The sequence below is a fragment of the Emydura macquarii genome, unplaced genomic scaffold (genome assembly GCF_026122565.2).
Source record: "Emydura macquarii macquarii isolate MOO-44397 ecotype Brisbane River unplaced genomic scaffold, CSIRO-AGI_Emac_v2 contig_2473, whole genome shotgun sequence".
NCBI classification, from domain to species: domain Eukaryota; kingdom Metazoa; phylum Chordata; order Testudines; family Chelidae; genus Emydura; species Emydura macquarii.
In genome coordinates this window covers 8356869-8380244 of record NW_027132610.1, presented here as the reverse complement: position 1 = coordinate 8380244, position 23376 = coordinate 8356869, and the positions used below count along the sequence as shown (strand labels likewise).

At 41.4% G+C, this 23376-nt stretch overlaps 2 protein-coding genes across 3 annotated transcripts; one reads left to right on the top strand and one right to left on the bottom strand.

Moving 5' to 3' along the window:
- The first annotated feature begins 1567 nt into the window (after window positions 1-1567).
- On the top strand, window positions 1568-10485 carry MTIF3 (mitochondrial translational initiation factor 3). Of its 2 annotated transcripts, none has more exons than XM_067562913.1 (4): window positions 1568-1688; window positions 5940-6424; window positions 8319-8473; window positions 10282-10485. In XM_067562913.1, exons 2-4 carry the CDS (start codon window positions 5941-5943, stop codon window positions 10483-10485), a joined length of 843 nt encoding a protein of 280 aa, XP_067419014.1. In that variant the 5' UTR covers window positions 1568-1688; window position 5940. The 2 variants fall into 2 exon arrangements, with proteins under 2 accessions (XP_067419014.1, XP_067419015.1); XM_067562914.1 differs by lacking the exon at window positions 1568-1688 and adding an exon at window positions 4883-5279.
- GTF3A (general transcription factor IIIA) lies at window positions 9834-21852 on the bottom strand. The gene is made up of 9 exons (XM_067562912.1): window positions 21563-21852; window positions 19224-19324; window positions 16385-16481; window positions 16082-16170; window positions 14909-14982; window positions 11889-11972; window positions 11207-11436; window positions 11071-11130; window positions 9834-10775 (listed from the first exon to the last, which is right to left on the bottom strand). The coding sequence occupies exons 1-9, from the start codon at window positions 21770-21772 to the stop codon at window positions 10614-10616; spliced, it is 1107 nt and encodes a 368-aa protein (XP_067419013.1). The 5' UTR covers window positions 21773-21852; the 3' UTR covers window positions 9834-10613.
- Between the last annotated feature and the right edge of the window lie 1524 nt (window positions 21853-23376).

The window sequence follows — 23376 nt, the reverse complement described above, 5'->3', positions numbered from 1 at the left end:
TTATTATTAATAATTTATATTGCAATAGCATCAGTTTGAGGCCCCCATTGCACTAAGCGTTGTCCAAAGATATAGTAGATGAGAGTTCCTTCCCTGAAGATTTTACAGTCTGAAAGACAAGGGAGTGAAACAGAAAAGTAGGCAGTGAAGGAAGCTGGGAAGCAAGGTAATAAAAACAATAGGATGTTTTATCATAGAACAGATTGGGGGTAAAATTTTTAGCTGTAGCAGTTAACACAACTTGCCATCTGCTTAGCCATTATCATTACTGGTAGTTTTCTGTATTCATGGTAAGAGATGAGTTTTAAAGAGGAATCTAAGGCAGTGGCTTTAAAGATGCTCATAGACACCCCAAACATTTGAACATGGGGTTCAGATTTTAAACTAATTTAGAAAAGATTTTTACTCTTATACAGAGCTGCAAACACTGCATTTTCTGTGAAGAATCATACACACACACTAATTACACTGACAAATTTTGCAAAAACTACATAAAATGACTACAAAATGTCTTCAACCTACTATAAGAATTGAGGCAATGACTGCAAACTTTCAAATATAGCTATGCCTATATATATATCAAAAGAAAATGGCACTGGTGACATTTTCCTTTTTTTTTTTTTTTTTTTTGCAAATGAAAGTGTCACACACACACTCTTGCAAAGTAAAATAAGTTAAAATCAAAATGTTGCAATTTTCTATGGGGGAGGGGGAGGGGGGGTTGAGGCCAGGATCCCTTACTGTTCCTTTTTATTTATTTAGCAAAACAATTAATCATTTCTAAACACTAAGGCCGGGTCTACACAACAAAGTTAGATTGCTGCAAGGTAATTTACATCAACCTATTTGTGCGTGTGCCTACACTAACATCCATACTTCCAGCCCAGTGCAGCCATTCTCAGCCCCAATGGGATGCACAAATAGCACCACAAAAGTACAACTCAGCAGCCAGAGAGATGGTCTCGTCTCAACTTGCCTCAATATGTAACCCCTGGCACAACCTCGCCCCTGCTACAAGAACAGTGTGGTCAACTCTGACACTACCTGAAAATGGAGAGATCAGCAATATGAGAGCCTCAGCTTTCATTTAAACACCCCCCGGGCATTTCTAGTCCTTGTGATTGTGGAGAAAAGATTGAAACCGTGAAGCAAGCCCACCCCACCAGCTCAGGAACCAGGAGACAAAGACACAGGGCCGAAATTATACCGTTCAAACCCGCTCACGGTTTTAAGCCCATCTCCTGATTTGGGGGGGGCGGAGTCATTATTTTTGTACCCTTGGGGTTGGCAAGACTGCAGCCTCCTCACACCCCCAGACAGACACACACACACGTATGTGACCCCCGAGAGAGTGAGACAGGCTCCGCGTGCAAGCCCCGAACCCCCGACAGCACAAGACATTCATTGCTCCTCCCGGCGCTCCCGGGCCAGTCTCAGACTCGGCGGAGCGCGGAACCTCCGTTCCCGGCACAGGCCACGCACGTGCCGTGCCGAGCCGAGCCGAGCCCAGCCCAGAGACACTCCGCGCCCCCCTCCCGTTCCTACTTCCTGCTCCTAGACACACACTCACGCACGCACACCCGCACACCACACGCACGTACCCCCAGCAAACGGCGCCGCCCCCCACCTCCTGCCGCCCCTAAGTGCGCAGCTGCCGGATCCCCCGGCCCGGCCCGGCCCGGCGGCAGGTAAGCGGAACCCACGAGCGCCTCTCAGCCAGGCCGCCTGCCCCGCCGCGGGGCTTCGGAGCCCGGCCGGCCGACAGGGCCGCAGGGAAGCGCTGCCGCTGCGTCCCGGGCCTGCGCCAGCCGCCCTGCCACGATCAGAGGGAGCCCGGGGCAGTGACACTGGCCTGCACCTCGAGGGTGCCCCCCACCGTACCACCTGCAGCCCCCCGTGCTCCGGCCCCGTGCACCCAGCCCTCCAGCACCCTCTATCACCTCCCAGCACACACAGCCCTCCAAATACCCCCCTACATACCCACCCCTTACAACTCCCCAGGTACTCTGTCCTGTCCAGTGCACACCCACTCCTCCAGCACCCCCCGTACCTCCTCCTGCACCCTATACCCCTTCTCAGCGCACACACACACACACACCTCCAAACACCCTCGCCTGATACACACCCACCCTCCAAGCACCTCCAGTTAACCCCTCCCAGTACACAGAGTACTCCAGCATCCCCCAATGCCCCTGCTAGCACCCCCCTATGCCACCGCCAAGTACACACACACACCCTCCAGCACCCCCAATACCCCTTCCCAGTACACTCCAATACGCGCACACACTTCCAGCACCCCCAGTATTCCCTCCCAGTATACACACATTCTTCCCAGCATGCCCTGAAAATACCCCCTTCCAGCACACATCCCCATCCCAGTACTGCCAAATACCTCTTCCTAGTACATACACCTCCTAGCTCCATCTCCCATACCACCAAGATACTCCTACCAGCACTCCCAAAATACCCCCATCAGAATTCACACACATACTCCTCCTAGCACCCACTAAATATCCCCCCTCCCAGTACACGCCCATCCCCTCCTAAATACCCTTTCCCAGCATGCATCCCCAAAATACGTTTCCTGGTGGATAAAAATGGATTTTAAAAAATCAGATTTTTTTTTCATTTAAATTGGATTTTTTTATTTTGTTTAAGTTATAAGATTTTTCTTTAAAAAATTAAGCTATTAAAATACCTGAATTTAATACAAAATATGTTAAGGTCTAAATTTATTATAATTTCTTAAAACATTTAAATTAAAAAATAAATATGCTGAATCTTTGAGCCTCATCAAAACTTTGAGTTAAAGGCTGCTTTTCTTTATAAAGAAAGAATTGGGGGAAACATCTAACTTTTGTGGTCTAGATTTATAAATATAGCAAAATAGTTCAAGTACTATATTAAGAGCTTGTTTTGTTTAATAAAAATAAATTTTGTTTGCTGGTTTATGTGTTTTTTAATTAAATTCCAGTTACCACCCTAATGCAGCTTGACAAATCATGAGCAAAAAGTTAATTAACTAATAAATAAGCAATATATCATTCACCAGTCTCTAATATGCTAAAACTGTATAATTATAAGAATCTGAAAACATTAAGCTATATAATTGCTTAAGTACATGTATATAGTTATAGTGTACCCTTCTAGGTAGCAAAAAAATGTACCAAATCTAGTATAAAGGCTCTCTTTAGTGGTAAATCATATGTTTTAATGATTATATCAACCAATGAGTCTGCACTTTTCTTTAGAAAATAACTGAAGTACAAATGGAAAAGTTGATTTAAACTGATTATTTAAATCGAGGCTTTCTACTTGGTGATTTAAATCACTATAATTTAAATCAGTCCACCCTGACTCCCTCCCACCACATACACACTGCCCCCCCCAACCCTTTCCTGGTGCGTAGTCATCCCCCAAAATGCCCTCTCTCACCATAGCCCCCCAAGTACCTTCCAACACCATCCCCAAAATATCCCCTCCCAATACATGCACACAGAGCAAAACTTCCCCCTGCTAGCATGCATGCATGCACACCTTCCCACACAGCAAAATACCCCCCCATGATGCTTGCATACAGGCAGCATAAAATATCCCCTTACAGTACACGCACAGCAAAATACCTCCCTCCCAGCACACACATGCACAAATATCCCCTCAACACATACACACCAGAACACTCTCCTCTCAGCGCACACACACCCTTCCCAGACACTAAAACAATTCCTAACCTGGGGTTATGGATGAGTATAGCCTGAGTTAGGTGCCTAGGCTCCCTATACAATGCATGGGGAGAGAAAGGTGCCCAAGAATAGGATTCACAAAAGCAAGTATGCTAGGCAGGGAGCAGCCTAAACTAGGCAATGAGTCAAGGACAAGAGTTTGTTGTAAGCCATGCCCTCATGCAGAGTTAGGTACCTATCTCTGCTTGCTATCAACAGCCAGGAACCTCTCTCCTGGAGTCACGTAGTTTAGGCTATATCTACATTACAATGTAAACCCAGGGTTAGGAGAACTCGAGTTAGCAGACCCTGAGTTTGACAATCCAGGCTTGAGTCTCTATACTCATTTGTAACCCCTGGTTATGAATTGTTGAACCCTGGGTCCCAACTTGGGGCTCCAGCATCTACACTGTGTTATGTGGGCCTAAGTCCTGCCACCCATATCCCAGGCTTCCTAATGCCTGCCCAAAATGTGACTGCTCTAGCCCTTTGTTCATGGTGCAGTACAGGAAAACTTGACTGGCCAGAGAACAAAGAAAGTTGGCCCATGGGATACTTTTGGCGGATGCCTAGAGTATGAGTCCACTGGGGTTGTGTCTACACTGCAAAGCAATAGGGTTTGAATCCAGAGTCCCAGCTTGATCCCTTCACCCTGGTGGCATCCTGGGACCCTGAGTTAGTGCAATTTGTGTGTAGACAGAAGGGGGGGTTAGGCTTAAGCCTGAGGTCAAACCCTTACTGCAGTGTAGAGGGGTTCTCAAACTTGGGGTCATGACCTGTTAGGGTGTTATAAGGTTATTGGGGGAGGAGGATCATGAGCTGTCAGTCCCGGCACATGCCAGTAAGAGTGGCATGGCATGGGGGAAGTAGTTGTCGCAGCCTGAAATATTTTCAAAGGGGGTCCCAACAAAAAAAGTTTGAGAACCCATTGTGTAGACAGACCCTATGAAATACTCTTCCATTGCATAGGCCTGTAGCAAACTCTTACCTTATCTTCCTCTCCCCAGTCTACCTGCTTCACAAACATCACCTCAGATAGAAAAAGAATTTTAACAGTTAGGGTGGAATGTCCATAGTAAAATGCACTCTCCTAACAACCCTAGGCTTCTTGGCTGAGTGCATTCTGTATGTAAGCACTTTAAATGCCTTTGAGGAGTAGGAAGAAACATCAGGATATTGTCCTAACTCCGTGTGGACACCTTTAAACACTGTCAATAGCAAATCTTTATTTTCAACTTCTGTCAAAATAATACAGCTTTACAAGTTAATCCACTGATACACCTGAGCTCTAGTATTACTGCATATTTGTCTGAATTTAGAGATGACAGAACTTTCTAGTTTAGTTACTGAAATGACAATGGGACTTAACAACATATATAACAACAAAACTGTTAGAGTATCCTCATTTGATTGCTTATATGGGATTAAGTTTGGGCAGCTCATACTTTGTGGAAAATAAATGATTATTTTGAGTCAGTGATGTAAGAAATAGGCTGTATGCTAAAGGACAATTTCAACCCTGGGATAAATGTGTGCTCCTCTATAGGCTGACTACAGGTATGGTAATGGTCATGTTTTAAAAGCACTTGCAAAGATTATGCATGAAATTCTCATTCTTTTATGTTCCAAGCCCCCTATAAATCTCAGGGATAGAATGGTCTAAGGACTTTGCTGAAATCTGATGCATAGACCTCCCCTTCTCTTGAGTGCACTGGTGTCAGTGTAGTAAAAATAAAATATCCTATGAAGGAAGGGGCCAGCAGCATCAGAAGAGAGGTGCCATTGTCAGATTTTCTATCCAATTGCTTTCATTTGTGCATGACTTAAAATGCTGAGACTTTATTTAAAAACAAAAACCATCCCTCCAGACTATGACAAACTATCTGGTCTTATAATGGTAAATCAGATAGCTCACAGAACTCTTTGGGGTTCTTTAAAATAAGTTTAGACCCCAAATTTTAAAATACTGGAAAAAATTCAGTTTATAACAACCCTTCAGAAGCTTGAAATGGTTTCCCTGCTAAAACCTTCTCTCTATTGTACACACACTTTATTGTAGGAGTTGCTGATGACTGCTCCTTTGTGTCTTATTACTACATGACTTTACAAACAAATGAAAGGATAGTTTAAAAATTAGGACTACTAACCTTGACTTAGGTCTTTTTAACTAATGACTAGGTTTGTTTTTTTTTTTTCCCTTCTTTCCCCCTTTCTCAGAATGGCTGTCTTTTGCTTCAGGAAATTAATGTATCAAGCCACAAGGAATGAAACTAGTTGCATAAGTAGATACTTTGGCATTCCCTTGGTGCAAACCGTGCAAATGACAACATTGTCTCAATCATTGATAGTGATTACTGGTGCTAAAAGGAGACTTATGTTTGTACCTACAAAATTATTTTGTACAACGGAAGAAGCTGGGAATAAACCAAATGAAAAGGGAAAAAAAACAAATGCCTCAAAAGCATTTGGAAGCATTGGGAGGAAAATTCCTTATCGGATCCTTCATGTAATTGGTGAAAATGGGGATAGCTTGGGAAATATGCACAGAGGAGAAGTGATTCAACTCATGAATAAACTTGATCTGAAACTTGTTCCACTGCGTGAAAATGAAGAGCCTCCAGTGTACAGACTAATGACTGGGAAGCAGATTCACGAAGAGCAGCTCAAGCGTAGAGAGAAGCAAAAAGCAAGTCCAAAAACTGGTATGTGCCTTGTTAATATCATAATATTAAACACTTTGAAAACTGCTGTATTAGAAGTAGTGGCAGTAGAACAAATCCTGTTTATTACATCAATGTAAATCCAGAGTACTGTTATTGCAGTCAATGTTATTTTGGATTTGCATGCTGAAAAAGCAATAATTGATTTAGTCTAATGTACAAAATAATTTTATTGTGCTCTCATAATTTATATTTTGGCTTCTGTTGTTGTTGAAGTACTTACGTAAATGAATAGATCTAGATTCTGGTACCATGGCATTCATATTGAATTTTTGTTCTTTTAAATGGATCATTGATTTTTATTAGTGCAAACATCTTTGTAAATGACAGTTTTACCAACTGAATGTACCATATCTATAAGAAGCATACTTTTGTCACTGACAGTCACAAAACATAGCTCAACATAAAGGAGAGATAATCTGGAAGTAAATACATTGCTGTCAAGACAACACTCCAAATGGAACCCTTCCACTTGCACTTTTTTATATAAAATAACCAAAACGATTCAATTTTTTCCTCGTAAATCATTCTGTAGCTGTAGTTTAAATTATTGGGTTGATAACTTGATAAGGAGCACTTACAGAAAGTGTGTGTATATAGTGATGTCTGACTACTTGTCCTGTCTTATCCTCATGCAAACTAAATTGTTCACACTTTTTGAAGCTTTCTGCTGGTTAGTACTGATTTGAGCTGAGTGAGCTACAGCAGTAGCGCTACTGTAACAGTTTTGATTAGCTCTTCTGTTAAAACACCTACAAAAAGAAGTTTGTAATAATGGATATTTCAGAGCATGGGCAGGGGGTGGAGAATGAGTTGTGTTTATGCTATTATAAGGATTTCTGAGAGAATTCAAGGCTGTGTGATCTTTTGAAACTGGATGGAGTGGAGGAAGACTAATTTTTAAAAGTTTTTTTACTTAACTACACAGTGGGCAGACATTTAGCTTTCTTATATTTAAAAAAAAACAATGAGAAATTCATACATTTCATGGCCAGGTACACATAGAAGCTGAGCCTTATTTGTTAAGTACCTGGGATGTACTCATCGCTATCTGAGACAGGCAGACTTTGACCCAACCTGGTTAGTTTAAAGAACAGGGATTGAGTGAAAATTAAAAACAATAATTAAGATTATAACCCTTCCCCCCACCCCTCCAATGTCTCGTTTAATATTGGTTAATGCAACGTTTCCCAATCAGTGTGCTATGGCACACTGGTGTGTCATCAGGCCCAAACCAGTGTACTACAGAATTTTTTTTAAGAAGTACATGTAAGAACAAGGGGTGGAGCCGCCTGCCTCACTGCTGCACCTCCTCCAGGGGTGGAATAACCAATCAGAGTTCAATCTCCCTCTCTTCCCTTCTCTGTGAACAATGGGTTGGCTCCTCTGCTACCCTCCTGCAGCCACCAGGTGAGGGTGGGGAGAAGAGATTCCTGGACCTTGAAGTGTGCTGTGGCAGAGAAAGGTTGGGAACCATGGGTTAATAGGTGTGAGCCTTATACAAAAGATAGCTCTTTAAGAGGGATGTGCAAGAGAGGCCTGCCATGACGGAAGAGGGAAGATATTCCAAGCTTAAGAAGCAGCATAGGAGGAGGCATGGTAATGAGCAAAGTATGAGGAAAGAGGGTATGGTGGGTGGTGCAAAAAGAATGATAAATAGGTAGGACAGGGAACCCTTTGATGGAGTAGGCAAGATGGTTTCTCTAGAATGAAGACACTTGTTTGACTTGTACTTTTTCTCCTTTTCCCCCCTCCACCTCAAACAAAATGATAAACTCCCAGTGGTCTCAGTGCATTAGAGCATGCAATATGGGTGTACACAACACTACTAAACTCTTAATTTGAAGCCTATGTATTGTTGATTATATTTTAACAGGGCCCACTCAGCTGAAGGAGTTAACTTTTTCTGTAGCTATTGCAAAACATGACTTGCAGACCAAAATTAGACAGATTCAGCAGTGGATTGATAAGAAGCATCATGTCAGAATTTCTATAAACCAAAGAAATGTTGCAGATGGCCCAGAAAAGATGGTGAGTTATTAACGTTTTTAAAGCATCTGATCAGTTAAGTGTATTGAATAGGGCTACCAGTGCTAAGTGTTTCTAACTATAATACTGCTTTCTTCCTTTGATAGTGTACCACTTACTAATAAAATAAGTGATGGTTGTGACATTAGTAAAGAGGGTAAAAACTGCTTCCTATTAAGTGATGCTATTTCCATTTATCAGACAGCCCCCTTCAGAACTTCAGAGATAGTTTGAACAATGCCTTTTTACAAGTAGATCTCACACATTGCTGTCTAGAAATTTGTTTTAGCACTGTATTATTCCATTGGCTTGTTAGTCTAGAGTAAAACAATCTGGAAATTGAAGCTAAACCGATAGGTTTAACTGGAACTTTGTAAATGGAAGATTGGATTTTTTTGGGGGGGGAGGGGGGGGGAGGGTTCAAAAGGATTTACTGTGGGAAACTTATGTCTTGTGTTCTACAGGTCAGACTAGCTGAGCACAATGGTCCCTTCTGGTCTTGGAATCTATGAATCTGTTCCCATTATCTCTCTTTCACAACTATGCATGCGAGCTACTTTATTGTACTTGGCCACCTAGCTGACAAATGCAAAGCATATAGCTTCTGCCTCCCCAGTACTGGAGTACCTTCTTTAGCAATTCCATTTATTGCAGATTCAATGGATGGCTTTGACTAGGGTATGCTTCTTCCTTTTGTTTCAGTACATGTTCTTTTGCAGTGACTTATGGCAGACCATGGTGTGTCTATTTGCTAATTTAGGATACCACAACTTAATGGTTCAGGGTGATGCAATTCTTTGTGTGTGTGTGTGTGTGTGTGTGTGTAAGTAAATAATAGTGATTTGCTTTAAAAGGAGAACATTTTATTAAGAGCTTATTTTAATATTATTTTATAGAGCTCTCCCTACTTATGTTGGTGCAAAACAGCACGTTTCATCACAAGATGTAGCTCTTAATGAATTAATTTCAGAATAGGGAATTTCATTATCCCTACCTCTGACAGGTTCTCCCCTTCTAACATTTTGTAACTTTTTATAAATGTGTGTGTCAGTCAGTTACTAGTTGAACCACACCTGCAGCTGTATAGCTAAACTCAGGCTAACCTTTTCTATTAAAGGATTTCATGATCACATGCTGCTTATAATTTCACTGCAGAATCAAGTGGAAAGATAACATGGCTGTAAAGGAGAATGTGCTTAATGGAACTTCAGCACTGAAACAGTGTTCTAAAATGGAAAGATTAGAGCAGGGGTGTCAAACTCATTTGCTATGGTGGGCCAGATTTGAATTAAATATACTTCAAGTGGGCCATACATACCATAAATCGAAATACTAGACACTTTTGGAGTGGTGTGTCTCATGCACACAGCACTCCACATGCTGCCGCCAGAGTACACAGATCTCATGGCAGCGCGCAACGCTGCGAGATGTCGCAGTAGCGTACCCTCTGGCAGCAGCGTGCGACGCCGCTAGGGGCCAGACCAAAAAGCTTGGTGGGCCATACCCAGCCCACAGGCCGGATGTTTGACACCCCTGGATTAGATAGTGGCTGTAGCCTCACTTACTGTGGTGATGAGTACAGTAAAAGAGAGCTAGGACAAGTCATAAGTGATTAGCTCTGCTTTGGACCATAAGTGCAGCATATTGATGATGGAGTACGGTATCAGATCAACTGTAAGAAACTGCTACATAGGTATAGCACACTTAAATAGAACTTTAATCTCTCTTCACTTACTCTGAAGAATTACTAGGAGCGTCCTGCTTAAGTCCCCTTCTTCATGTAACCACATTTTTATTTTCCTTGTTTTCAGCTAGTTCTCTTTGATCAGATTTTTGAGACTATGCCTGAGAAAGCTACTTACCTATCTAAGCCAAAAGTCGTTGGCGAAGGAAAGAGTACATGTGTTTTGAGGCACATGTCAGATAAAGAAATAAGGAAAATGGAAAAAGAAAAAACAGACATTCCAAACAAGGAGAGTGGAAATGAAACTACTGAATCAAGTGAACCGCAGTGACTTTAACCAAAACAATTGAAGTGATACAAAACAAAATACACAGCTTTCTACATACGCCATTATAAACTGACCCATGTGATCATAATAAAGCAACTGTCCATTTTGGCTGAAATTGTCTCCAGAAACCTCTAGTGCAGAGTCAGTGTTTCAACAGTTGGTAACTCATTTTGTGCAGGCTTATTCAGAGCCTCATTTTCTGTTGCCACTTCAACCTTTCGTCGCTGTGCTTTAGAAGGGACATATCCACTCAAGCGAGAGGCCAGACTCCGTTTAGGACGAGGTCGTTTTGCCTTATGAAAGATTAAAAGTACAGAATTAGCAGTGTACCTGCTTTATAGATTAAAAACTGATAATCTGAAACAAATACTTTAAGGGAAATCAAATTACACTGAAATTAATCTTTGCCCTCCTTTACGGTATTTAAATTCAGAAGTTTTCAGAGTGCCTACATAAAATAAAGTATTAGCTAGACTAGCTTCTAATTTTAAAGATACTTTACATAATTGTATGTGTTAAATTTACTCTGTTTGCTCCTTAAACTGAAAGAAAATGGCCCAGAGGTGTTTCCAAAAGCATTTGACTTACTTTTAAGTTCAGTTTTCCCTTGTCAGGATCATGTACAACAGCATGCCTTGCAAGACTTTGCTGCAATTGAGAAGAAATTTATGTTTACATGACCCAAGAGGATATTCTGGATTTTAAGACCATCTACAATACCTACTTTCATTGCAAACACTTTTCCACAGCCAGCATAGTCACAAAAAAATGGTTTTTTCTCCTCATGAAATGAGAGAATATGGTTCTGAAGATTAAACACGGTTGTGTAAGTTCTGTCACAGCCTTCTCTTGGGCATCGACATACTTCCCTTTCTTCAGCATGTATTTTCTGATGTTGTTTGAGGTAATCTTTGCGTTTGAATGTTCTAGAACATACACCACAGATTACTGGCTCTAGGTAAAAAACAAGAATAGGGCAATTTACTAAAAAAAAATCTAAATGAAAGTTCTGAGTTAAATAACAAGTCAATCCTTTAGAATGAGAGTCTACAATTCATACTGACTAATTGCAGGAAATTCATGGGCTGCTTCATGATGTTCCCAACTTAGACTATCCATATCTGGCATTTTGTGTAGTATGATGTAATTCCTTATTGCATGATCATGCCAGTTGGCAAACTGGACAGGCTTGGGTAGTATTTTTCAATTACAGACTAGCCGGAATGGTATAGAAGTATCTCACATTAAGCTGTATGTATGTATATGTTACATGTACATAGCACAAGTTGGTAAAATGTGTAGTGAGATTTCCCTTTACATTAGTATATTGGATAAGAACCCAAATACTAAAACATTGAAATTAAGTCACCGTATATTACTGTAAAAACATGTTTTACTGAGCTTACCTGCATGACTGTCCTTCAGATGTTTTAGGTGTTCTGTCCATGTTTTCCCAACAAATGAACAGTTGTCTTTTTTGCATGCATATCCTGTTAAACACATTACTTAGGTTTAGAAAATGCACTTAAAGTGTGAATTTGCCATAGATGAGTCAGCTAAAATGTTAAATATACATGCTCAATTCAGGTCCAAGATAAGTGAAACTAAGTCATTCTTAACTTTCAATGCTTGAATGGCATTCAGTCATCAGTGTTAGGGGTTTTGAGGAGAGGAAGATGGGGATTGCTCAACTCCCCTCCCCATCTTCTTCCAGACCTCCTCTTAACCCTCACCCACAAAAAGAAAAAAAATGTTTCCACTTAACTCACTTCTTCAAAAAGGAAGAAGTTTGAAACTTGCCATCCAGTGATATTTCTGAGTCTTGAACAATTTGATAAAGTTCTAAGATTGAAAAGTGTCCCCCTATTAGGTGGATGGAATAGTTTTAGCTGAGACTAATGAATCCCTTTCCCACTTGGGCCTCAGTATGCACTCAGCAAAGCTTAATAGGCAAGACTGATGCAGAGACAGTGTACGGGGAGATTAACATCTCCCCTTCTATCCCCCAAAAAAGCCACCAAGTCACTATTGGAGAAAGAGAGAAAGTTGGACACAATGCAAGTCTAATGACTTGGGGGATTTCCCTTAACTTGCTATAGTCTACAAATTCTTACTTTTATTTAGAAAAATGAAATTTGCTACCAAGATACAGTTAACAGCAAGAGTGTGAAGTTGCCCCTCCTTCACTCCATTCAGTTTTCCAAACAGGAAAATGGAGTGCAACACAGGAATTGCACACTTACTAGATATAAAATTAATGTTTCTATAACAATGCTAATGTAGCCACATGGTTTTCTACAGTTTTCATGCTAAGAGCATAAGATACACACAGATGTTTTGTTAATGTACACCTAAAATGTCTAGCAAAGGTTCACATAATTAGCTAGGATACACAGGTATGGCATCAATTACCCACATATCACACTTCCAAGCTTTGCTGAGCTTCATAGCAACTAAGAGCCACTGGCTATTTCTCCTATGTGACATTGGTAGTTCAGTCCAACTCTGAATTAAGATAATTCATTACAAAGTGACATTGCGATTAGCTCTTTGTTGGCAATCAGCAGACAATGCAAGGCCCAGAGATTATCTTCAGCTCTTAGAAGGTTTGGCACTAAGACCTGAGATGGGGCAGAATTAAGGCATCCAAACTGTAAAGTTGAGTGGAACAACTGTTGGGCCTACAATACCTCAACTATTGGAATTGTACCTAGACTGTGTGATAATTGCCCTCTTTCATTCTACCAATATAAGCCACACACCAATCTTTCATTCACCAAGATACGAGTTTGCATCAGTTATGATTATACTAGGTTTAAGTTATTTGACTTAGAATTATGCTCAGTTTTAATTTCTATCTTATATTAGGTACTTATATGGCCCCCATTTTCATAGTATCTGAGTGCCTCGGGAGCTAATGTATTTATTCTCATGTAGAAGAGTTCCAGAGGGGTAGCTGTGTTACTCTATATACAGCAAAAACAACCAGAGTCCTGTAGCACTTTAAAGACTAATTTAATTTCAGCAGGCATAAGCTTTCGTGGGCTTCAGCCCACTTCCTCAGATGCAGTTGGTAGAAATAATACAGCAAACATTGGCAACATATACAGGAGGCAACATATACATATCCAAAGGCATAGACAACAATGGGGTAGGTGGATGAAAGCCGGATACTTGAGGCCTAATGACAACCATTGAGTAGGAGGTGAGAATGGGTGATCAGAGCAAATTACTTCTTGTAATGAGATTACTACTACTATCACCATTTCACAGATGAGGGACAGAGGCTAGGGTCCAGATTTTTAAAGATATTTAGGCACTGCTCTACTCAGCATTGCAAGGCATAAATGACGTAGCCAACTAAGGCCATGTCTCTACATACAGTGCTGCAGCGGTACAGCTGCGTCGGTACAGCTGCGCTGCTGCAGCACATCTGGTGAAGACACTATCTGCCGACAGGAGAGAATCTCCCACAACCACATTCACAAGTGGCATAAGCTATGTTGGTGGGACACAGCACTGTGTACAAAAACACTTTTGTCAGTGTAATTTATGTTGCTTGGGGTGGGGAGGAATATTTACATCCCTGAGGACATAAATTTTGCTGACATAGGCTATGTCTACACTAAAGCCTAAGTCCCATTTTCAAAAGTGACTTATGGCATATCTGCACTGCCCTGCAATTAGGACTAAGGTGGTGTGAACAGCAGTGTGCACCAAAGTGCTGTAACTCCCATGTGGATGCTGTGCACATGAATTTAAAGATCCTGAATTCACATCTGAGATTAAGTCTCACTGAAAGTTACTGGAACTTAGACTAAGTACTTAAGTCACTTTTAAAAATGAGACACACTACTGTGTCATTTATACCTTGCTGAGCAGAGCAGAATTTTAGAGATATTTAGGTGCCCAGTGCAATTTTCAGAAGTTAGGATTTCCCACTTTTCAAAAATCCCACATCTGCATTTTTAGGCCCCTATAAAATCAGGCCTTAAGTAACTTGCCCAAGGTTACATAGGAAGCAGATGGCAAAACAGGGAATGGTATATCCAGGTCTCCCAAGTCCTAGGCTAGTACCCTAATCCCTGGATCACCATACCAAAATAATCTCAGAGGGAAGGAAAGTATGATCTGGGAAGGACCTACTTGAACAGTACAACTAAAGCCACATACCCTTGTGCTTGCCAAGCTTGCGAATGTTCTCATCTACATTACACGTGAAGTTATACACCAAATACTACAACACCCTAGAATTACACCTCAGCCAGCTATCCAATTAGTCTGTCCTGTTTTGTGTCCATTTAGACTGTTGGGTTCATGAGGTATGGGCCATGTCTAGATCTGGTTGTAGATCTTGGAGCACATGGGCTACACTGAAAAACAAGCTACTTCTGTCTGACTGATGCAAGAGGGAGAGCTAAATTACCTTCATGTATCTTCTCATGCCGTTTTAGTCTACTCGGTGTAGAAAAGTGTTTTCCACATCCTTCATGACTACATCTAGGTGTTAAAACACATTAAAAGCAATCAAATGACCACCAAAAAAAAAAAAAAGCAGACACTAATGAAGCAAAAGAAATTAGAAGGGCACAATCAAATGTATTTTTTCCGAAAAAATATTCTCTATTTATTCTTTTATAATAAAATAGAGCACTGCACAGTGCAGCTCTGCTGCAACCTTATGTTGTAGTTATGAAACATTTTCCATGTATATAGCAACTTTCATCCAAAGCTTTAAAAGCTTAGTTAAACTTCATGTCAGCCCTGTGAGGTAGTTTCTCCATTTGTAAAATGGGGAAAACAAGCATGAGCAGAAGGGGGAAGGTTTAAATGATTTGTCTAAGGCTACGCAACAAGTCAGTATCAGAGCCTGGGAAAAACAAAACAGAAACACACCCACATACATGCATCTGTCTCCTATTTTTGTGATCTAGCCAGTGGACCATCCTGCTTCCTTCAGTTATGCTATATATAGTTAGAAGTAGCAATGGAACTCATAAGGAAATTCCACCTAAAAGGAAATAAAAGATCTAATTTGCTTCCATCGATTGATATGGATTTGTGCTTTGCTAATTGCAACATACAACTCCACAAAGGTAGTGCTGCTCAGTCAAAGCAATTGTGTCCCTACACCTAATTCACCTTTGCTCACCATTCACACCTGTGTTAAACAGCTGCTCCCTGCTGGGGAAGCAGGCGGGGAGCCAACCTGGTAATGGAAAATGCTATTCTTCCTATGGATTACACTCGCTATATAAAATTTAAACTATACAATTGGACAATGCTGAAACAAATCCAAAACATTGCATGTGCAAACATTTCTAGTTATGGAGCACAGGGCTACTGCTCAGAACAGACTGGTAAAGTGAAGGGATAGTGTAACACAGGCATTTGCATGTATGTCTGTAGAACCAAATTAAACTGTTAACATGAAGCATCCCTTAAAAATATAAAAGGAAAACATGTTTACATATAAATGATCCATAATCAAAGCCATTATATCCCATATCATCCACCCACACTGAAGATCTCTATCTTATTTCATTTAAATATTGTATATGGGAACATCTATAGATTGTTATTAAAATTATTCACCTACTTGAAAAAAGGTTCACCGGTGTGTTGACAATGATGAACTTTTAGCTGTTGATGTTTTCTAAAAGACTTGCTACAACCTTCAAAGTCACACTGTTTGGAAAATTATGGTGGTTATGGTTAGAGAGGCCAATTTGATCTACAGGTTTTTGCTAATATTAGTATCTGTACAAATTCATTACCAAATCTGCAACTGTTTTATAACATTTGAATAAGTGCTCACGTTTACAGGGTCTGAAATATTTGGTTAATTAAATTAAAAGGAGGGTATTTAATGTTATGCATATATTAGCAAAGAATTACTTACTATATACTGCTTTTGCTGATTTTCGTGTTTGCGTTCAATATGCTTCTTCAAGTTTGATTTTGTTGTAAATTTTTTATTGCAATCATCAGCTGTGCACCTGCAAATAAATTATATTTTCTTAATACTATATTCAGATAAGCAGGAGAGTGAAGGAAAAGAGCTAAAGCAACAAGATAAATTATTTATATACACAAAAATAACTATACCTTCATAATATTTTTATGAATCTTAGCACATTATACATACCTGTGTCTTCAAAATATTGCACAAACATTAATCAAACCTTACAACAAGTATTATCTATATTTTAAAGATAAAATGGCAGGTTAAATGACTCTTAAGGCTACGGTGGAAATCCATGTCAGAGGACAAAAGTTAAAATTTAGGAGTTCCTGGCTCCCAGAGCATCACATGCCCACACCAATTCTTGGACGTTCATATTAGTGTTAAAAAAGTGGGAGAGCTTTATAGTATTATGGTATTAAAAATTTCTGAAATGAAATTTTTAATAAATAGTCTTACCATTATACAGTTTCTTTCATCCTGAAAGCTCCAAGGGAGTTCAGCCCATGTAGAAATCACTTCACCCGCTGAACTGGGACAATATGTGGTAGTTTACCAGCCAATGTAACATTATACATTTATACAAGCAACTGTATTCTCTGTTTTATGTCTCATTTGAAAGAGGAGACTTCAGCACAGTGTTCCCAGACTATGTTGGGACACTGACTCACTTCTTACTTGAAAGACAAAATACTAGTGGCTGAATCACCAACATCCTACAGAGTCAGTTCTTCTTAGTAGTCCAAGTTCTGTCCGGGCCCAATCCTACTGAGCACAAATGACCTGACTGACCAAGTTAATATGGTTTTACATTTTCAATTTGGTTCATTTGTAAGAAAGGTAAAAGAATTACTTGATAATTACACAGATTGCCAGTGACCTCATTAAAGAGCAAGAAATACATCCCCCAATTCATATTAGTAATACAGCTAGTCAGGAATTTTTTGACAAAATGATTTTGTCATCAGAAAATATCATTTTGTCCAAACCAAAACTTTCATGGGAATGTATCAAATTTGATTAAACTTTCCTTGGAAAAGGTTTCTCAGGTCAAGAATTTCTGTTCAAGACCAGAGAGAGCCCATCCCAGTGGTTAAGGCGCTAACTTGGGAAGTAGGAGACTGAGGTTCAAGTGCCTGCTCTGAATCAAGCAAGGGCATCTCATTGTTTTTCTGACCCATGAAAACGAAATGAGCTGAAACAAACAGGTTTGTTTTAAAAAAACAAACAAACAAACCTGTTTGTTTCAGCTCATTTCATTTTCATGGGTCAGGAAAACAATTTCCCACCTAGCTCTAGTCAGTCGTTCACATAACATTTTGCACATGGCAATATGCATTTTTTATATATATTACAAAAACAAAGGAGTGAATTCTCAAGATTTTAGTACAGGAAAGTTAATGACATAAGAACATAATAATTGCCATAATGGGTCAGACCAATGGTCCATCTAGCTCAGTATCCTGTCTTCCAACAATGGCCAATGCCAGATGCTTCAGAGGGAATGAACAGAACAAGTAATCAAGTGATCTATCCCATTGCCCATTCCCAGCTTCTGGCAAACAGCAATACCTGCCCATCTGGCTAATAGTGATCGATGGACCTATCCTCCATGACTTTATCTAGTTCTTTTTGAAACCCTGTTATAGTCTTGGCCTTTGCAGCATCCTCTGGCAAGGAGTTCCACAGTTTAACTGTATGTTGTGTGAAGAAATACTTCCTTTTGTTCATTTTAAACCTGCTGCCTATTAATTTCATTTGGTGACCCCTAGTTCTTGTGTTGAGAAGAAGTAAATAATACTTCACAATTTACTTTCTCCAAACCAGTCATGATTTTTAGACCTCTGTCATAAGCTCCTTAGTCATCTCTTTTCCAAGATAAAAAGTCCCATATGAGGGGAGATTAATAATTCTGGAAGCTGTTCCATACCCCTAATAATTTTTGTTGTCTTTTCCAAATCTGATACATCTTTTTTGAAATGGGTCAACCAGATCTGCATGCAGTATTCAAGATGTGGATATACCATGGATTTATAAAGAGGCAATATAAAATTTTCTGTCTTATCTATTCCTTTTCCAATGATTCCTAACATTCTGTTAGCTTTAAGTGATAGTGACATTTAAATACTGTATTCAGTTCTGGTCACCCCATCTCATGAAAAGATTTCCACTGGAAGAATTTGAAAAGATTAGTGCTAATTATTTGAGAAAGGAGGGGGGGACATAAGACAGTGAATGGAACATCAAAGATAGTAAATCAGGCACTCCTATTTACTTTCTTTCAAATCGAAAAGCAAGAGGACATCCAATGAAACTGAAAGAAAAATTTAAAACTGATCAAAGGAAAGAGGCCAAGAGATTAGTAGGATTCCAGTAAAGGATTTGCCGTTTGTACAGACAGCATGCAAAATGACCTTAGATTAGATAAAACAGTTTAAGGAGATAAACCCTCAGGCATCATTGCACAAGCCAACCACTAACTTGCTTGGTGCTAAGGCGACAGGGTAACCCATAAATATCTACTATGGGTTCCCCTCGCCCCACCTTCCTCTGAAGTATATGGTATGGGCCATTGCCAGATAAAAGACATTAGGCTAGAGGGCCCACTAGTTTGAACCAGCATACCAACTAGTGTTGGTTCCCATGACATTGAAATCATGCTACTGTTATACTTTGTTTGCTTTTTTTGAATGTAAGTTTTATATTTCAATTTGTTTCTATAGGACAGCAGTTAATCATCTTTTCAGTGCCTGAACAAAATGAGTACAGTACTTACTCAAATGGTTTTTCTCCACTGTGCGTAAGAAAGTGGCGGGTAAGATGGAATTCTCTGGTGAAACCTTTACCGCAACCATTATAATTGCAAACAAATGGTCTCTGACAGAAAAAAAAAAGAGAGATTCTACTTAAAAATTATAGAAGTAAGTTATTTTAGGAGACTCCTGGTTTTCAGGAAGAGCTGCTCTTTACATTAAGGCAGCCAAAGCTTAAAAAAAAAAAAATTTTTTTTTACATTTTTTAGTTACAAAAAAAATATTAAAAAATAACTCATTAACGTGCACAAGTTCTTTTCTTTAGAAAATTAAAGCACTTTTATAGCCTCAGGTTACACACCCAGCCTGTTATGGAACCCATTTAAATTATTTTTCTAGATAAAAAGAAGACTCAAATTTTAATCTGACTTCTTTTTTAATTTAAGAAAAAGGCAAAAAATCTGCACCCACAAGCCTTTTGTCTTTGATTCCAGAGTTCAGACAAGTTTCTTATAAGAACATGAACAATATTTCAGAATTAGCATAGGGTGATCTTACAATAGATCAACTAAAAAGAACAGAGAAAAATACTAATGCAGATTTGTTTACATGGTGTATTTGACAGCATTTTGAGTATAGTCAGTTTTACTAAAGTTAGTTTCTTCCATTTGTATGGGGTTTTTCCATATAGCCAGATGGGAAAGAACACACAATTAAAAATAAATAAATAAAATAGAGAAGTTTGGTGGTTAAGCCACAAAATTTGGTAGGACAGACAGTTGAAGCATCTGGAGCTATTTTTAACTATTTTGTTAACAAACTAGATTTCAAATAGTGTCCTTTTAAAATGTTGGATGCTATTAACATGGTATAATGCTTTCTGGTTCTATAGAGAGTCTTTCACCCAAGAAGCTTGAGGAATTGTTTGTAAAGCGCTCTGGAAATAGGTTGCCAATCCTGCAATTGACTATGCAATCCTATGGAGCCTCAAATTATTTCACTAGGGTAAGGGACAGGGGAGGGAATCTGTGCAAAGTCAATTGAAGGAGCAGAGTCCAACTGAAAGGTACCACCACCTTAGAGGTGAGAAAACTAAAACAGAGAGGTGAAAGTGCAACTTGTGTTGAGGCTTTTTATTAAGTGACACTTTTTTTAAAATAAATTTTCTGATAGAGCATCCTTTGTTATACCTGGATTTTTAAAATCATTTTAATTTAAAAGACAGCTATTTTGTTATGTTTAGAAAAGCCTTCTGAACCAGCCTTGAGAGTACCACTACCAAACATGATGTCATCTTTTTTCCCACATTAATTCACATTTTTGTATGTGACTTGGTTACTTCCAGTTTAAGTTCTGCTGCTACTATGAAAGGTAAACATCCTCTTGCAGAACCTAGGGAATGCTGTGCAACCTCAATAAAAGTGAAACCAACCAGACTGTGTTGCCAAACCTTCAAAATAAAAATGACAAGAGAAAAACAAGAAGTTTTCTATCATCTCTTTCAGTCGCAGTAACCACAGGGGTTGCTTGTGACAATGATAGACACCAGATTTTCAGGTGGAAAGTATGATTTCCAAGTTGATAGTGCTCAGCAAAGTAATAAATGGTATCCAGGAGTCCCTATGTCCATTTACACCAAGACATATTCCTCCTTAGGGAAATCAGAATGCTTCCCATCAGAACTGCAAGCCATCACCCGCCCCCTCACCTCCCCCGTGTGCCGGCATTGTGCATCACTTCCTCAGAAGTGTTTCCTGTTTTAATACGCTCTGTTCCTGTCCCTAGAGCTTCTTGGTACCCCCTCACCTTGTACCCTATGCCACTGCAAAATGCCCAGTTAGACAGCTGCTGCTGCCTTTTGCTCCCAGACTATGTGACATTAGGGGTGATGGATCCTGTACAGTACGCACAACAGCAGCTTGCCCTTCTGAGGCACAGACCCCCCGGGCACACTCTGAAGTCCTTGGGACTCCCCATGTTTACATGGGCAGTGCTGGCATCCCGTCTTCAAATCAGGTCAGGCATCTCATGACAGTTCCGCAGATCCCACGGGCGAGCAAAGGCGTTACGTGCAGCGCACGTGTTTGCAAGCCCCATGCCAGCTGCACACGCACAGTGCCCGCAGGCAGCCCCTGGGCCAGCGTGCCAGCCAGGCAGCAGCAAGCCGGGCCTGGCACATCGGGCACCTAGGCCTAGATCCTCACCGTGCCCCCCACCAGCACCACAGCCAAGGGCACAGGCCTGTCCAGCCAGGGGCTCCCCACAGCTCTGGGACCAGCGGTGGGGGGAGCCCCCATCCCAGGAGAGCAACCAGAGCGCCACAGGTGAGCAGCCCCGCCCCTTCCTAGCCCCGCCCCCTCACCTCCCCCGTGTGCCGGCAGAGGTGCGCGTTCAGCCGCCAGGCCTTGTTGAACGTGGCCTCGCAGTCGGGGAAGGAGCAGATGAAGCGCTTGGCGCGGTCCGCGCAGCGTCTCGGCTCCCCCCGGGGGCCCCGCACGGGCAGCCACCGGCTCCGCACACGCTCCGCAGCCGCCCCCGCCGCAACCTCCGCCTCGTCCCACTCCCCGGCCATGCCGGCGCCACGTGACGCGCCTCTCTTCTTCTTGGCGCCGCCCGGCCTCTGCGCGGCGTCCCCGCCTCGCCCCGAGTCCGCCTCCCCTCCCCCCCCGGCGCGCGCCGCATCACACATTACGTCTGCGATACCACCCGGGGATTGGTGCCACCCCGGCCACCGGCTGCGGCCAATGCGCATGCCCAACCACGGGCGCCTCAGCCCGCGCGCAGGTCATGTGCTCGGGTCCTCCGGAGCGAGCGTCAGGACGCAGCCAGGAGGAGCGCCGGGGGGTTTAAAGGACGTGCGCATGCGCCGTAGTCTGCCTGAGTTGGACTCTGTGAGCGCGAGGGCGAAGGTCGGCTGCTGCCGGCAGGATAGGGCCCCTGATCGGCGGGTTCGATTCCGGCCTTCGCCCCTGAGGCGCTGTAGTGTGACCGGGCGGTACGAGCAGAGAGGGAGGAAGCAGAGCTGGGCAGTGAATCGGCGGTGGCTCCCTCTGTGCTTGGAGATGCACGTGGGGCGGAGGAGCAGTGAGAGTTCAATGCACCTGGGGGGTTTCTGGGTCAAGGAGGGGGGTGCTGACAGTGCTTGGCCTAGCAGTGTAAAATGGTCAGCTGCCCCTGGGTGCCTGCTGTGTGGTTACAGCAAGGGCCTGACTGTGCTAGGTAATGGGCTCCACTCAGAGCCCCGGGGGCAGGGGGTGTAAATACACTACGGGGTGTAAACTGGTGTGTATGTAAAAGTCACTCTCCCACACCACTTACACCAGCGAGTTAGGATAACTGAAGTGGGCACAGGATGCCAATAGGCACAAAGGTTCTCCCCTCCCGTCCCCTAGGAAGATGTGAGATACTGTCACTGAATGTTTAAGATTATTCTCACACACTTTAGCTTGACCCTCATTAGCATGGCCTGCATTTTAGAAACAAAAAAACAAACAACTGTTGCAGTTAAAGTGTTTTATGTTCTGAGCAGCAGTTAGTTAAAAATCCAACAGCAAACATTTCTTTCTTGCCTGAGTGTGTTACACAGCCTGAGGAGATCTCATACTATATTGAATAACCCTGGTTGTCCCCTTAGTTCCCTACTCATGGATATAAACAAATTCTGTTTGTCTTCCTATGCCTTGCTCAGCCTACTACTTCATGTATTAGCCATCCTGGCTTCTCCTCCGTTCTTGCAGTTGGCATATCTTAATCTATTGACAAACTAAGTATTCAGTTAATTGTCAAACTTCTAATGTTAAGGCCACCTACACTGATACAGAAATGAAAGTTCCTACATACAGACTTAATCAGCTGGGCTTCCAAGAACACATTTTGTTGGTGAGGAGATAGATAACTATGAGTTAGCTATAAATAATAAAGATGAGTCTAACTCATCTTCAAAAGAGAACACAGATTCTGAGATTTTAAACTCATCCTCATTCCTGTATTTTGGGATTATTGGTAACTCAGATAATAATACAGCATGAACCTCAGCCTAAAATTGCTGGCAAAGCTTGGCTGTTTCTCCAATGGTATTTCTCCAGTACTTGCACTGTCCTAGTTTCCAGAGAGCAATTCTCATCTCCATTATATTCAGGGTAGGATGAACAAAGTGCACCTGCCACACTATCTCAG